General features: G+C 38.6%; 1 protein-coding gene across 1 annotated transcript in view; it reads right to left on the bottom strand.

Moving 5' to 3' along the window:
* Positions 1–16,030, bottom strand: part of METTL16 (methyltransferase 16, RNA N6-adenosine) — an 85,502-nt gene that overhangs the window by 43,940 nt on the left and 25,532 nt on the right. Inside the window, exons 3-6 of the mRNA XM_078068065.1 lie at positions 9,540–9,739; positions 4,900–5,040; positions 2,616–2,731; positions 151–293 (exon numbers count right to left, since the gene is read on the bottom strand). Coding sequence (XP_077924191.1) covers positions 151–293; positions 2,616–2,731; positions 4,900–5,040; positions 9,540–9,739 — 600 coding nt within the window. The remainder of the gene's footprint in view (positions 1–150; positions 294–2,615; positions 2,732–4,899; positions 5,041–9,539; positions 9,740–16,030) is intronic.

Below are 16,030 nucleotides of genomic sequence, written 5' to 3'. Positions count from 1 at the left end.
AGGGTCTTTACAGCCTGTGGAATCTGCAATCTTTTCCATCTTTATCTGTTTATTCTTCAGACTACTATGATTACATTTCCTCTAAGTGACATGGTTTCTTTTAGAATTACATGGGGAGAAAATAGTCCCGTGTTGTAATAACTAACTTACCTTAATCTTTTTTTAAGTTGTAAACTGTCATGGATGATCCTTTTAACAAACTCTAATTCACCTCCTTCTGCCATGATTTCTGTGATACCTCCTGTATTTACAGAACTAGGTGGAGGTCTCCGAGGATTTCGAGAGTTTACTCCCTGCACGACAACAACATGTGGTGAAAAATTTTTACACCATAAGACCAAGTCTTTGACTGTAATGTAGTTCAAAGTAAGAATGCTTAGATGTAATTTAGTTTCCAAATATCATGCTAAATCTAGGATTTAAAAATCATACAGCCATTGTAATATTACATTTTAAGCAACTGCATTCATGCTAATATTGTTCCCCAGGGTCTTTTTTACCTTCCATCTTTGTGATTTAACATATAAAAACTTTACCTTTTTTATGTAGCCTAATCTGTCACTTTTCTTTATGTTTTGTCTTGGTATCATGCACAGAAAATATTGCACCCAAAGATTATATAAATATTTACTTATGTTTTCTTCTAGTACTCTTATGATCTCACTTTTTAAATTTAAATATTTAATCCCCTACCTCAAATATTAAAAAATTAACTCAAATAAAGCAAAGATCTAAATATAAAAGCTAAAATCATAAAATTTCCAAAGAAAACATAGAAGTAAATCTTCATGACCTTTGATTAGGCAATGGTCTCTTAGAGAAATTGTACTCCTTAAAATTTAACTTAAAGGCTGCAAAGGACACCAAGAAAGTGAAAATATGAGGTGGCTAGGTGGCTCAGTGGGTTAAGCGTCTGCCTTCGGCTCGGGTCATGATCCCAGGGTCCTGGGACTGAGCCCTGAGTCAGGCTCCCTACTCAGCCAGGAGCCTTCTTCTCCCTCTTCTCCCTCTCCTTCTGACCTGCCCCCCTCCGACTCCGCGCTTGTGCTCTTGCTCTCACGCTCTCTCTCTCTCAAATAAATAAAATCTTAAAAAAAAAAAAGTGAAAAGACAACCCACAGGAGAAAATGTTTGCAAATAATAAATCTAATAAGGGACTTATGTCTAGAATACATAAAGAATTCTTACAACAATAATAAAAAGAAAAATAATCCAAGTTTTAAATGGGTAAAGGATCTGAACAGTCATTTCTCGAAAGAAGATATACAAATTGCCAATAAGCACATGAAAAGATGTTCAACATAATTAGCCAAAAAGGAAATAAACATCAAAACCCAGATGAGATACCACTTCATACCCACTAGGATGGCTATGATCAAGACAACATATAATAACAAGTGTTGACAAGCATGTGGAGAAACTGGAAAGTGGAACCCTCATACACTGCTGCTGGTGGAATGAAAAATGATGCAGCCACTTTGGAAAACAGTCTGGCAGTTCCTCAAACAACTAAACAGAGTTACCATTTGACTCAGCAATTCTACACCTAGGTATATACCAAGGAGAAATGTCTACACAAACGTGTACATGAATGCTCACATTAGCATTATTCGTAATAACCAAAAAGTAAAGACAACCCAAATGTCCATCAATGAATGAATGGATAAATAAAATGTGGTATTTCCATACAATGGAATATTATTTGGCAAAAAAGAAATTAAGTACTGATACATGCTACAATATGGATGAACCTTGAAAATGTACTATGTTTAGTGAAAGTCAGTAACAAAAGACCACATATTTTATGATTCCACTTACATGAAATGTCCAAAACAGGCAAATCCATAAAGACAGAAAGTAGACTGGTGGTTACCTAGGACTATAGGAGCTGTGGGAAACAGAGTAACTGCTAATGGGGATGGGGGGGTAGGGGAGTGATGAAAATGTTCTAAAATGGACTGTGATGATAGCTGTACAACTCTGTGAATATACTAAGAATAATTAAATTCTACCCTTTAAGTGGGTAACTTGTATGGCATGTGAATTATATCTCAATAAAACTGATATAAAAAGAAATTTAGTTCTGATGCTAGTAACATTCTATTTCTTCATCTGGATGCTGGTTCCACAGGAGTGTTCACTTTGGAAAAGCCAATTTACACTTACGGCATGGGTACTTTTATGTATATATCTTCATATATACATAAAATATACTGCTGCTGGATTTCTCAGATATGTAAGCCAATACACTTCCTTTATTAAGTCAGTATGAATTGAGTCCTCAGGTGCTTGATACCAGAAACATCCTGATATAGCTTCCAAATTAAAAGCTGTTGTCTGCTCTTATCTTTGCAAACATCAACAACTTAAATAGTCTATTATCTTTTTTTTTTTAAAGATTTTATTTATTGATTGATCTGAGAGAGAGAGCGAGCACAAGCAGGGGGAGCAGCAGAGGAAGAAGGAGAAGCAGGCTCCTCGCTGAGCAGGAAGCCCAACACGGGGCTCGATCCCAGGACCCTGGGATCATGACCTGAGCCGAAAACACTGACGCTTAACCAAATGAGCCACCCAGGTGCCCCTAGTCATTTGTCTTAAATCAGAAGGTACTTTACCTTGGCTTCCAACTGATTGGCAAAAAAGGGAGGGTTGCACATGCAAAAATCATAGATTATCTCAGATTCTTCTTTAAGAGCATCCATCAGGAGTGTCTTCTGTGGTACTTTTACCACTAGGAGAAAAAACAGGAACTGTTAACTACTATTAATGCTGTGGTAGTTTTCAAATATAACCACAGATTCTATGACACTAGTTTCTTCAATGGGTGGAGTTTAATTTCCCTCTCCTTGAGTATAGGCTGTACTCAGTGACTCACTTTTATTGAACAGAATGAATATGAAGTGAAAGGATGTCACTTCTGAGGCTAGGTCATAAAAGAAAAATGGCTTCCTCCTTGCCCTATTTCTTGAATTACTTGCACTAAGAGAAGCCAGGCTGACACACTGTAAGGTTGCTCAAGTAGCCTAGAGGAGAGATCCACGTGAATGAATCTAGCCTACTACCAATGGCCAAGTTATACGAACCATCTTGGGAGCAAATCTCTTATCCCCAGTCAATCCTTCAGATGACTGCAAATTCATCAGACTAAACCAGAACCACCCAAGTAGGCCATGCCCAAATTTCCGGCCCACACAATCTATGAGATAAATATTTGTTTAAAGTTGCTAGATTTTGGAGTAATTTGTAACACAGAAATGGACAACTGAAAAACACATTAACAATGTTAGTATGTCCCCTTATAATGATATGCTTAACACTAGTAAGAAAAGCCTTGTTCTTCCATAAAGAGACATAAATTCTCTTTAATGAAAAAAAGAAAATATAAACAGCTCTTCAAATATACAGTAAGCACAAAATTAAAAGTAACTGGTCACTAAGGGGACTCGACTATCTGTGGCACAGTTCCATGTACTGAAATAAAAAAGATGGTATACTTTAATCAACAGCAGGGTTTCCCTTTTAAAATCCTGGTGACAGGGCACCTGGGTAGCTCAGTCGATTAAGCATCCGACTCTTGGTTTCAGCTCAGGTCATGATCCCAGTGTAGGAAGATCGAGCCCCACATAGGGCTCCCTGCTCGGCAGGGAGTCTGCTTTTCTCCCTCTCCCTCTGCCCCTCCCTCCGCTTGTGCTCTCTCTCTCTCTCTCTAAAATGATAAAAAATAAAATCTTGGTGACTAGGTTACTTCATGTACAGTTGATTTCCATTATTCGTGGTAGTTATGTTTTATAAAGTCACTATGAACACTGAATTGGAACCAATGGCTCCTAAGAGAAATGTAAGGTTAGGTAACTATGAGCCTCTGGTCAAACATTCTCAACAACTGATCAATATATAATTTTATTTTATGTGTGTTTCTGTTTAAAGACACTTTATTTATTTTTAAAAGACACCTTATTTGACATACACTGCTGATTCATTAATACTGAAATGATGGCCCACAGCACTAGAACTCATGTCTGAATGAAGCTTATCTAACCCATGTATTTTCCCTGTAAGGTTTGTCACATTCTTCTTATGTTGAAGGAACACCTACTAGATACCACTTAAGCAGTATGTTTAGGGGCCATTTTAAACAGCAAAATCACCAAGAAAAAGTACAAAAATGAAAAAAAAAAAGTGACATTTAATAGACTATGAAAAGGACACTTGTTTATAGCAGAGAGGTGAAACAAAAAGGCAGAGCATCACCTTGTTCAATTTCAGCTGGGAACATGCGTGTTGGATGACTCAAATTTTTTGCCACTCTGCACATGTCTGTAAATGACCCTAAAAAGTACCTTGACTATTGATTTTGGGGTTAAACATAACCCCAAGCAGGGAAATTCACAAATAGAGAATCCACAAATTATGAGGATCAACTATATTTACCATATTTCCTTCTGAGTTAACTCCGATAACAAAGCTGAAAACCCCATTACAATGTACCTTTTTTTTTTCTGTTCTACTTGTTTCATTTATTTTCTTCTTCCAAGATTTTATTTAAATTCAAGTTAGTTAACATATAGTGTAGTATTAGTCTCAGTAGAATTTAGTGATTAATCACTTATATGTAACACCCAGTGCTCATCACAAGTGCCCTCCTTAATCCCCATCACCCATTTAGCCCATCCCTCACCCACCTCCCCTACAGCAACCCTCAGTTTGTTCTCTATCGTTAAGAGTCTCTTATGGTTTGCCTCCCTCTGTTTTATCTTATTTTATTTTTCCTTCCACAATATACCATATTTTTTAAAATTACCAAAGTCTGTATATTAAAGCAAAAAATGAGATGTGTTAAATTATAAGAACAGGTTAATAAACAGTGCTTGAAAGGGATATTTATTCTGTAGAGCTAACCTTTTATAAGATCAGATAAATTATTCTGTTCCACATTTTTCTTCGCATAGTTGAAGCACATGTCATCTACTTCTGTTGCAAGGAAATACCAGCCATTTAAGGTTGTTCCAAGTAAAGGATAGATGCAGGATGCCCCAGTACCTAGTAAAACAAAAATTCAAAACATGTTGCGCACACCAGAGGAAGAGGTGAGAATAACAAGCCAAAACACCATTCTTCTCTTAGAATTCTTGTAACCTTAACAGTTTAAATCCTAAGCTGGTACCTGATTACATACATACTGTAGCTGCTGGGTTCTCTAGTCATTTCAGGTATGTCAGTCTTACCTCATAATTGGATTCAAATTTCTTAGAGGACAGCATCCTCTTCTTTTGTGTGTTGTATGTAAAATGAAGTGTGCTACCAGGCTGGTGATCAAGGACTACAGGACTGATTGAAAATTATCAAAACACGTTAATTTACTTTAATCTCACACAAAACTCGATTTTCTTAAATGAAATCAAAGCTTAAAATAGATCAATGTATATCCCGTTCCCCAAAAGGAGAAAAAAATACATAGGATATAAAATTTTTAAGATTATTTAAATGACCAATTCCCCACATATCTGTAAGTTGTTACTTCAAGGAAATCAAAGTTAAAACAAAAAAAAAACTAAAAACCACCACCACAACAAAAAACAACTAAAGAGAGATTTCATTTCTTAGATGTGATGACATGGAAAGATATCTGATCCAGATCCAAAACATCAATCACTGGCTTGCCCCACCATGGTTTCAAGGGAGACATTTGAAGGCAAATGTTCCAGGCAAAAATCTTTTTTTTTTTTTTTTTTTTTTTAGATTTTCTTTATTTATTTAACAGAGAGAGAGATCACAAGTAGGCAGACAGGCAGGCAGAGGGAGAGGGAGAAGCAGGCTCCCTGCTGAGCACAGAACCCGATGTGGGGCTTGACCCCAGGACCCTGGGATCATGACCTGAGCCGAAGGCAGATGCTTAACGATCTGAGCCACCCAGGCGTCCCCAGGCAAAAATCATTCTTTGACAACTAAGGTTTGGTCCTAAACTTGTATCCCCCAACCATGGACTGGACTATATACTAACCACAAATACTGCTTTTATGACCACTGACTAATCTTGGCCAATAAGATCCAAAGCACACATTCAAGAGAAGAAAAGCCAGTGATTCTCCTGAAGGCCTATGGTGGTCAGCACCTACCAGCCACTCCAGGCCTGCTCTCCCCTGACCACATCTTGGTGCCAGTCTAGTCTTCTAAGGATTTGGCAAGAAGAGATGAGGGCTGGAGATACTCTTCACCCAGAGGAAACCCAGGGTCATCGTACTGCTTCTCCATTAAGTATTCTGAACAGGCTGATAAAAGACAGGACAATAGGGGTGCCTGGGTGGCTCAGTTGCTTAAGCGTCTGCCTTCGGCTCAGGTCACGATCCCAGGGGTTCTGGGATCGAGTCCCGCATCGGGCTCCTTGCTCAGCAGCTGCTTCTCCCTCTGCCTGTCGCTCCCCCTGCTTCTGCTCACTCACTCTCTCTCTCTGACAAATAAATAAAATCTTAAAAAAAAAAAAAAAAAGACAGTACAATAACTAACAGCCCTTTGACAGTCATCGTGATTGCTATACTTCCTATCATGTTTACTTATATCATCCTGGCCCTGAGGCTACTGGGCAAACACCTCCTTGGGGATGTATGAGGTAGTGAAGGAACGAGTGGTAAAGGGAACTCAAGCTCCTCTCAGAGGCCACAATTATTTAGTCCCTGCTAGCCATTCTGGTAAGCCAGAGTCATTAAGAGTAAGGAAGAAGCTCTGTAGGAAAAAATACCTGGACCAGATGCCAAGCCTTGATTCTCACATAACTGCCTTTCTTTTCATACTTCAATTCATTTAAAAGCAAACAGCAAAAAAGAAAAAGTACTTTTCTTCAACTGCCCAAAGATCAGGTACCTCCAGGGTAATAAATACAGGTAAAGGACCTGTCCTCTGCCAAAAAAATCAAATTTCTCAATTCTTAAGACCAAAAAGACTTGAATTCTAACACCCTCAGAAAGCTGAATGATATTTTAAAATGGGTAATAATCCTTGTAATGATAAATAAAAATGGAAAGTGTATAATCATAGAATTAGAGCAAACTGATGGAGTCTGGGGGAAGAATTTATGTAAAATCCTAATTAGAATGAATGTGATTTCAGCAAGAGTGCCCCTTGTGAAGAGCTAAAATCCATTAACCTCCTATATCCCCAAGTGTTACTTTAGACAGTTTGGGGCATAATTAAAATAAATTAGTACCAAGTAGGCTCTTATGCTTTTTAAGCTTTCTATACCCATCAGCCAATCTGCCATTAACATAAAAGGGAAGAGCTTTCGCTAAACTCCTCATTTTCACATAGTGCTTAGCTCATATGGGGCGTTCAGAAACTGAATGTTGAAGAATGATGTATTTAGGGGCGCCTGGGTGGCTCAGTCAGTTGAGCGTCTACCTTCAGCTCAGGTCATGATTTCCAGATCCTGGGACTGAGCCCCACATCAGGCTCCCTGCTCAATGGCAAGTCTGCTTCTCCCTCTCCCTCTGTGATCTCTCTTGCTCTCATTCTCTAATAAATAATAGTATTTTTTACTTTATTTTTTTATTTAAAGATTATTTATTTATTTATTTGACAGAGAGAGACACAGCGAGAGAGGGAACATAATCAGGGAAGTGGGAGAGGGAGAAGCAGGCTTCCCACAGAGCAAGGAGCCCAATGCGGGGCTCAGTGACCTGAGCCAAAGGCAGACGCTTAACGACTGAGCCACCCAAGTGCCCCAATAAATGTATTTTTTTTAAAAAAGAATGATGTATTTATCCATGAACATTCAACAAATTATTTATTGGACACCTACTATGTGCCAGAAACTGTGCTGCGCCTTGGGATATTATAGTAAGCACAAAATAACAGGCTCTGCACTTGGTAATCTAGTGGTCGAGAAAGACATTAATCAGACAAGTGAATGTGTGGTTAAAAATAAATCAAATACCATGAAGGAAGAAACATGGTTTTCTAAAGCTCATAATCAAGGAAATTGTCTTCTGCTAGAAGGTCAGAGAAGGCTTTCTTGAGAAAATAAGGCTTGAGTTGACAACTACAGGATAAATGAGATTAACAAGGTAACGGTGGGGAAGTTACAGGCAGAGGGAACAACAGTACAAAGGCCTAAAATCATGGTGCCTTACTTATTAGAAGATCTAAAGACCACAAGTGTAAAAAACAAGGAAGCACACTGGATGAGGCTTAGAGAGGCCCAAAGAAGAGGGCAGGGAACAGACAATGGACATGCTAACAGACCAAGCTAGGGTATTGGGTGTTTATCACAGAAGCAATAGGAAGTCATTAAAGTGATAAACATGTGACCAGGTATGGATTTATACATAGTTTCTGAAAAATGAAATGGAGAGGCAACAGAGTAGATGAGAAGAGTAGTTAAAAAGTAATTCTGGGGATGCCTGGGTGGCTCAGTCGGTTAAGCATCTGCCTTCAACTCAGTTCATGATCCTGGGGTGCTGGGATTGAGTCCCGTGTTGGGCTCCTTGCTCAGTGGGGAGCCAGCTTCTCCCTCTGCCTGCACGCACGCGCGCTCTCTCTCTCTCTGACAAATAAATAAAATCTTAAAAAACAAAAAAGTAATTCTTCAGACCATGAGAGATGACAGTGATTTGGACTGAGATGGTGACACCGGAGATGGAGAGAAGTAGATGATTTAAGAAATATACTTTTTTAAAGATGTATTTATTTATTTATTTGTCAGAGAAAGAGACAGACAGACAGAAGGCACAAGCAGGGGGAGCAGCAGGCAGAGGGAGAAGCAGATTCCCCACTGAGCAAAGAGCAGGACTTGATCCCAGGACCCCGGGATCATGACCTGAGCTGAAGGCAGACACTTAACCAACTGAGCCACCCAGGCGTCCCAAAAAATATTTAAGAGACAAAACCAGCAGGGCACGTATTGAATGGAGCACTGGGTGTTATACGCAAAAGATGAATCATGGAACACTACATCAAAAACTAACAATGTAATGTATGGTGATTAACATAACATAATAAAATAAAATTAAAAAAAAAACAAAACAGGAAATAATAGACAGTCTTGGTGAGAATGGGGAGACGTATCAAGGAATATCAAGGATGACAGGGTGGACTGTGGTAGATTCATTGAAATAAGGAATGAAGAAAGAGGACCAAGATCAGAAAGAAAAGAATATGAGCATGGTCTTGGACATGGCAAAGTCTGAGATGTTCTTGAGATATCCATATTTCTGACATTTGGGACTAGAGCTCAAGATCTGAGTAGGCAGAATACATAAATTTGTGGGTTATTTGCATGGAGGTGGAAAATAGCCATAGATGTGGATGAAATTGCCTAGAGTTAGGATGCTGAATAAGAAAGGGCTAAAGACGGGGCACATGGGTGGCTCAGTCGATTAGACATCTACCAGGGTCCTGGGATCGAGCCCTGCATCCGGCTCCCTGCTCAGCGGGGAATCTGCTTCTCCCTCTACCCCTCCCCCTTGCTCATGCTCTCTCTCTCTCTCTCAAAAATAAGTAAATAAAATCTTAAAAAAAAAAGAGAGAGCATTTAAAACCATATATACCTATGTCAATTCCTCTTCGGAGAGTATTTTTGTCAGAGTCCTGATGGCCAATCAGATCTTCCACCCAATGAATGTAGTTGAGTCTCAAGGGAACTGTAGGAATCAGTCTTTCCAACGGAATATCAATAGAAAGTCCAAAATCTTCCTTTAGAAGAGTACAGGTCAGGGCTCTGACTGCTTCCGGGTCTTTAAAATTAAGACTGAGGAATGGAGAAAAAGAAAGAAAACTGATTAGTAAGATTCGTGGTGCTATGCAAATTCTATGGCGGCCAGACAGTACCAAACACCCATCTGAATTCTCTAGGAGACCACACATAAAGAGCTATGTAGGGCATTCAGCGCACTGACAAACACATATGGGTGCTTAACACAGTCACAGTATATGAAAGGCAGTATAAATTTCCACTGAAACCACTGCATTTTCATACAAGGAACATGGAGGACGGGAGTGCCTCTGTTCCAATTCCTGCCCGACTGTCTCCTTACTTAGTTATGTGACTTTGGACAAGTTATTTAACCTCCATGACACTGTTTCCTCAGCTGTAAAATGGGGATAATAATACCTATATCATAGTGTTGCTGTGAGATAATCTGAGAAAAGTTAGCATAATGCCCAGTACATAGTAACTATTATACAAACACTGGCTATTTTTACTATTATTGTTAACATCATTTGACTTTAGCACTTTTTAAAAATCATACTTAAAGGGGAAAGAAAGCAGTATAAAATGCTTAATAATGAAAACAAGGTAAGATACTTAAATATTATAGATAACAATTTTAAAATGTAACTATTTTTAGCAGCTTTACTGAGGTATAATTTACATGAAATTCGTAAGTATACAATTCAAGTTTTTATTATATTAAGAGTTGGGCAACCATTACAATCCAGTTTCAGAACACTTCCATCACCCCAAAAAAGATACCTCATGCCCATTTGCAAGCCATTCCTTATTTCCACTGTCAGCTCTAGGCAACCACTAATGTACTTTCTGTCTCCACAGATTTGCTTCTTGTGGACATTTCAACTAAATAAAATCATACAGTATGTGGCCTTTATGTCTTGATTCTTTTACTTACCACAACCTTTGTGAGGTTCACCCATAGTGTAGCATGTATCAGTACTTCATTCCTTTACATGACCAAATAACATTCCATTATAGGAATAACCGCATTAGTGGTTTGTTTATCCACTCACCACTTAATGAACATTTGGATTCTTTCACTTTTTGGCTCTCATGAACAATGGTGCTTTAAATATTCTCATGCAAGTCTTCGCATGATATTACCCATATATGATATTTACACTTAACTTTTTAAGAAACTTGTGCCAATATAATTATTTTAATGTTAAAATGTTCCTAAAGTGGAAACCTTAAAACAAAACTGAAGATCTTATTTATAAATGGGGCAATGAAAAGAGAGCAGAAAGCCAGTAGACGGAACTGAAACTAAGAAAGGAGCTTTGAGGGGCACCTGGGTGGCTCAGTCGTTAAGCGTCTGCCTTTGGCTCAGGTCATGATCCCAGGGGTCCTGGGATCGAGCCCCGCGCATCAGGCTCCCTGCTCGGCGGGAAGCCTCCTTCTCCTTCTCCCTCTCCCACTCCCCCTGCTTGTGTTCCCTCTCTCACTGTCTCTCTCTGTCAAATAAATAAATAAAATCTTAAAAAAAAAAAAAAATAAGGAGCTTTGAAACTGCTCTAAATTCTGGCCTAAAGTTGTATGTTCCCATCTTAGCCATCAACTGACCAATCATTCTGAAAAACTCAATGCCCAGATGGAAGCAAGAGCGCTTTATCCACCTGGCTACCATGGAAACTTCAGGGAGATACCATGGACCCAAGCTCCACCATCACCCACAGTAAAAATATTCTAGAGTATGGGAGTTCAGAAATCTGGACTCTAATCTGGAGTCTGCAATCAACTAGCCATGGACTGAAGGTCACTTCAATTCTTAGGTCTCAGTTTCTCCATCTATAAAACTAAGGAATTAAACATAATAAAAATCGAAACATCCCTCCAGGTAAAATTTTAAGGGTTTATGATGCATACTATGAATTAGTAAAATGGTATTCACTTAAATATTTGTAGAGCAAATTATAGAGACGTGGAACAATCAATAGTTAAGGAAGACATAGGATAACCAAACACCAGTAAACATTTCCATTATCCTCCAGTCTGATACCTAACAAATTCTTTATTCTTCTGCTTTATGACAGTAAGCATTTAATAACACTATTAAACATATATTAAGGAATATACAATCAATGGTTGTAGATGACATGATCTACTCTTTATTTTTTTAAGGGGAGGTGCAAAGGGAGAAAGAATCTTAAGCAGGCTACACTCCCAGCGTGGAGCCAACACAGGGCTCAATCTCACAAACCTGAGAGACATGATCTACCCTTTAAAAAAAACTGTTCAGAAAAACACAACTTTAATAAGTAAAAGAATTTGCAAAGAGTGATGATGAGCAGGATTAGATTTCAGGAATACATACAAAATTTGTTATCTATACAAAAATTGCACTCTATACTTGAATATATGGTTTCTTATGACCTTTAAGAGTGCTTCAGGGTTGGGCACCTGGGTGGCTCAGTCGGTTAAGCATCCGAATCTTGATTTCGGTTCAGGTCATGTTCTCAGGGTCCTGGGATCGAGCCCCACATCGGGCTCCCTGCTCAGCAGGGAGTCTGCTTCTCCCTCTCCCTTTGCCCTCCCCCGCCCCCAGCTCGTGCTCGTTCTCACTCTCTCTCAAATAAAATCTTAAAAAAAACAAACAAAACAAAAAAAAACAAGAATGTTTCAGAGTACTAGTTTGTAGCAAAAAAATAAAAGATATTAAGAACAAAGATTTCACTGGGAGCGTAAATTGGTGCAGCCACTATGGAAAACAGTATGGTGGTTCCTCAAAAAATTAAAAACAGAACTACTGAGAGAGAGAGAGAGACAAACTAAGAAACAGACTCTTAACTATAGAGAACTGATGGTTTCCATCAGAGGTCTGAAACAGGTGATAGGGATTAAGGAATGAACATGCTGTGATGAGTGCTGAATAATGTATAGAACTGTTGAATCGCTATTATTGTATACCTGGAAACTAATACAAAACTGTAATATAAACTATACTGGAATTAAAAAAAAAAATAGAACTACCATATGGGCCAGCAATTCCACTTCTGAGTATCCAAAGAAAATGAAAACACTAACTCAAAAAGATATATGCACCCCTATGTTCACTGCAGCATTATTTACAATAGTTAAGACATGTAAACAACCTACATGTCCATCAGTGAATAAATGGATTAAAAAACGTGAAACCACACACACACATACACACACACACACACACAGAGGAATACTATCCAGCCATAAATATGAGTGAAATCTTGCCACCTGCAACAACAATGGTGGACCGTGGCATCGTGCCAAGTAAAATGGATCAGACAGAGAAGGGCAAATACTGTATGATCTCACTTAAATGCAGAATCTAAAATGAAAAACAAAAAACACCTCATAGGGGTGCCTGGCAGGTTCAGTCGGTAGAGCATGCAATTCCTGATCTTAGGGTTGAGCCCAAGCCCCACACTGTGGGTAGAGTTTACTTAAAAAACAAACAAACAAAAAACCGTCATAGATAGGAAACAGATTGGTGGTTGCCAGAGGCAGGGGGTGGGTGAAATGGCGAAGGGGGTCAAAAGGTATAGATTTCCACTTATAAAATAAATAAGTCATGGAGATGTAATGCACAACATGGTGGCTATAGTAAATACTATATTGCAAATTTGGAAGTTGCTAAGAGAATCTTAAAAGTTCTCATCACAAGAAAAATTTTGTGACTGCATGATGACAGATATACTTATTATGATCATTTTTAATATATACAAATATTGAATCATCAGGTTATATACCTAAAACTGATATATGTCAGTTATACCTCAGTTTTAAAAAATAAAATTTTAATATAATCTGTAGCAAACAGAAAGAAGATGGCTATTGTGGAATCTCAAGAGATATAATCAGAACCTAGAAGCAATGAGCATACCTAGTGTTCCAGATCTTGGTTTCCAAATACCACTCCCATTAAAAGGAATCAGAGGTCCTTAGTTGAATGGCTATTCCAGATTTGAAGTAGGAGAAAGTTTAAGATGAGCCTGGAGCACTTTGTTATATCAGAAAACAGGACATGCTCAAAGATGAGGAAAGTCAAAAGGACATGGGCCAGTCAATGAGGCTCCCACTGACCAAATCTGGCACAATTTGAATGAAGAATGCTATCAAGGGATTATAACCCACAGAATAAAAGAAAGATACATGAGTCCATACTTACATAAATAAATGGGGGAGAAAACACAGCTCTTATTTACAGTGGGATGATAACTAACAAATGTAGAAGAAATGAAGGAGCTAGAAAATTACACTTGGCAATCACCATGCTCCTGTTTCAATTAAGAATCATCAATGGATGCTAAAAACAGTAGATAAAAGTTCAATGAGAAACAGAGTATTTACAAGGTCTCAAAGTACTTCCCCACAAATTATCAATTACAAAGGAGAAAATTGTAACTCTATAATGAAATCTGATGAATACCACCTTAAACAAGCGATCAAAGTTAACACCACTTAATTATGGGACAAACTGACATCATATGCTTCAATAAAACATCAAGAAGGACAAAACAGGGGCACCTGGGTAGCTCAGGTGGTTAAGCGTGTGGCTCAGTCAGTTGAGCGTGTGCCCTCTGCTCAGGTCATGATCCCAGTGTCCTGGGATCAAGCCCCACATTAGGCTCCCTGCTCAGCGGGGAGCCTGCTTCTCCCTCTGCCTGCCACTCCCCCTGCTTGTGCTCTCTCTCTCAATGACAAATAAATAAATAAATAAAATCTTAAAAAAAAAAAAAAAAGCATGCAAAATGAAATGGAATTCAGGAATGAGATAGTGGTGATAATAGCACAATACTGTCCACATACTAAAAACCACTGATTTAAAAAAATAAAAAATAAAAAAAATAAAAACCACTGATTTATACAATTTAAAAAGGTGAATTTTACAGTATGTGAACTATATCAAAATAAATGAAATGAATATGAAGTTAAAAATCAGAGAAAAAATAACTGGGGCACCTGAATGGCTCAGTCAGTTAAGCGTCCCAACTCTTGGTTTCAGCTCAGGTCATGATCTCAGGGTCGTGGAATCAAGCCCTGCCTCCAGAGCCCTGCCTCGGTGGGGAGTCTGCTTGTCCCTTTCCCTCCACCTCTGCCACTGCCTGCCAACTCCCCCAGCTGCTCGTGCTCTCTCTCTCTCTCAAATAAATAAATTAAAAAAAAAAAAAAACAAGCTAGAGAAAAAATAATAAATATGGGAGAGGCAGATAATGGAGACCCCTCATACACATAATTGGTGTTCCTGAATAAGAGAACCAAAGAAGGTGAACAAACAAATTATTCAAGATAATCCCCTCTCCTCAAAAGATTAACTGAGCCCTTAGAAGAAAAACCAATTCAGAATTAGCAATACCAACACATATACCAGAAAAGTTACTAGACTTTAAGGATTAAGAGAAAAAAACTACATATCTAGGAAAAAAGTTAAACCACCTATTGGGGGAAGAAGGGCAGCAAGGCAAAAAAGACTGGCTTCAGGGGGTGTGTGGCTCAGCTGGCAGAGCAAGCGACTCCCCTTGATCTCGGAGTTGTAAATTCAAGCTCCACACTGGGCATAGAGATTACTTAAAAATCTTAAACAAACAGAAAAGACTGGCTTCAGACTTCCACAGCACTATTCAGTAGCAGAAAAGAAAAGGACACAGACTATAAAGCCCTTAGGGGGGAAAAATGTCACTCAACAATTTTATACTTAGCAAAATTGTACTTCAAGTATGACAACACATAAACAATTTTATACTTAGCAAAACTGTACTTCAAGTATGACATTTTTTGAGCATACAAGAACTCAAGGAACATAGCTTCCATGATCCCTTTGTGGAAAAAAACAATCCTAATGGAAAAGTTCAACCAACCAAGGGACAAAGAAAGAAACTAGGGCAGGGGCACCTGGGTGGCTCAGTCGGTTAAGCAGCTGCCTTCAGCTCAGGTCATGATCTCAGGGTCCTGGGACTGAGCCCCGCATCAGGCTCCCTGCTCAGCAGAGAGCCTGCTTCTCCCTCTCCCTCTGCCTGCCGCTCTGCCTATCTGTGCTCTCTATCTCTCTGTCAAATAAATAAATAAAATCTTAAAAAAAAAAAAAAGAAATTGGGGCAATAGACTAGCAGTGAACTATTTTAACCAGAGAACTAAGATTAAAACATCTGTAGCTACACAACAGAATGTAAATGTTTGTAAACCATAATAATGTACACATAACTAAAATTAAGGAGGGGAGATGGAAAAGGAAGAGGTATTTAAGTACATTATTTCCTCAACATGGGTCAAAAGATTTCGTGCAAAGCTGATAATGGCAGAGACAGAAGTACACATTTAAGAATATAAAGA

Source organism: Halichoerus grypus, chromosome 2, assembly GCF_964656455.1.
Source record: "Halichoerus grypus chromosome 2, mHalGry1.hap1.1, whole genome shotgun sequence".
NCBI classification, from domain to species: domain Eukaryota; kingdom Metazoa; phylum Chordata; class Mammalia; order Carnivora; family Phocidae; genus Halichoerus; species Halichoerus grypus.
The sequence above is the reverse complement of the archived record's forward strand: the minus strand, read 5'-3'. Positions and strand labels throughout refer to the sequence as shown.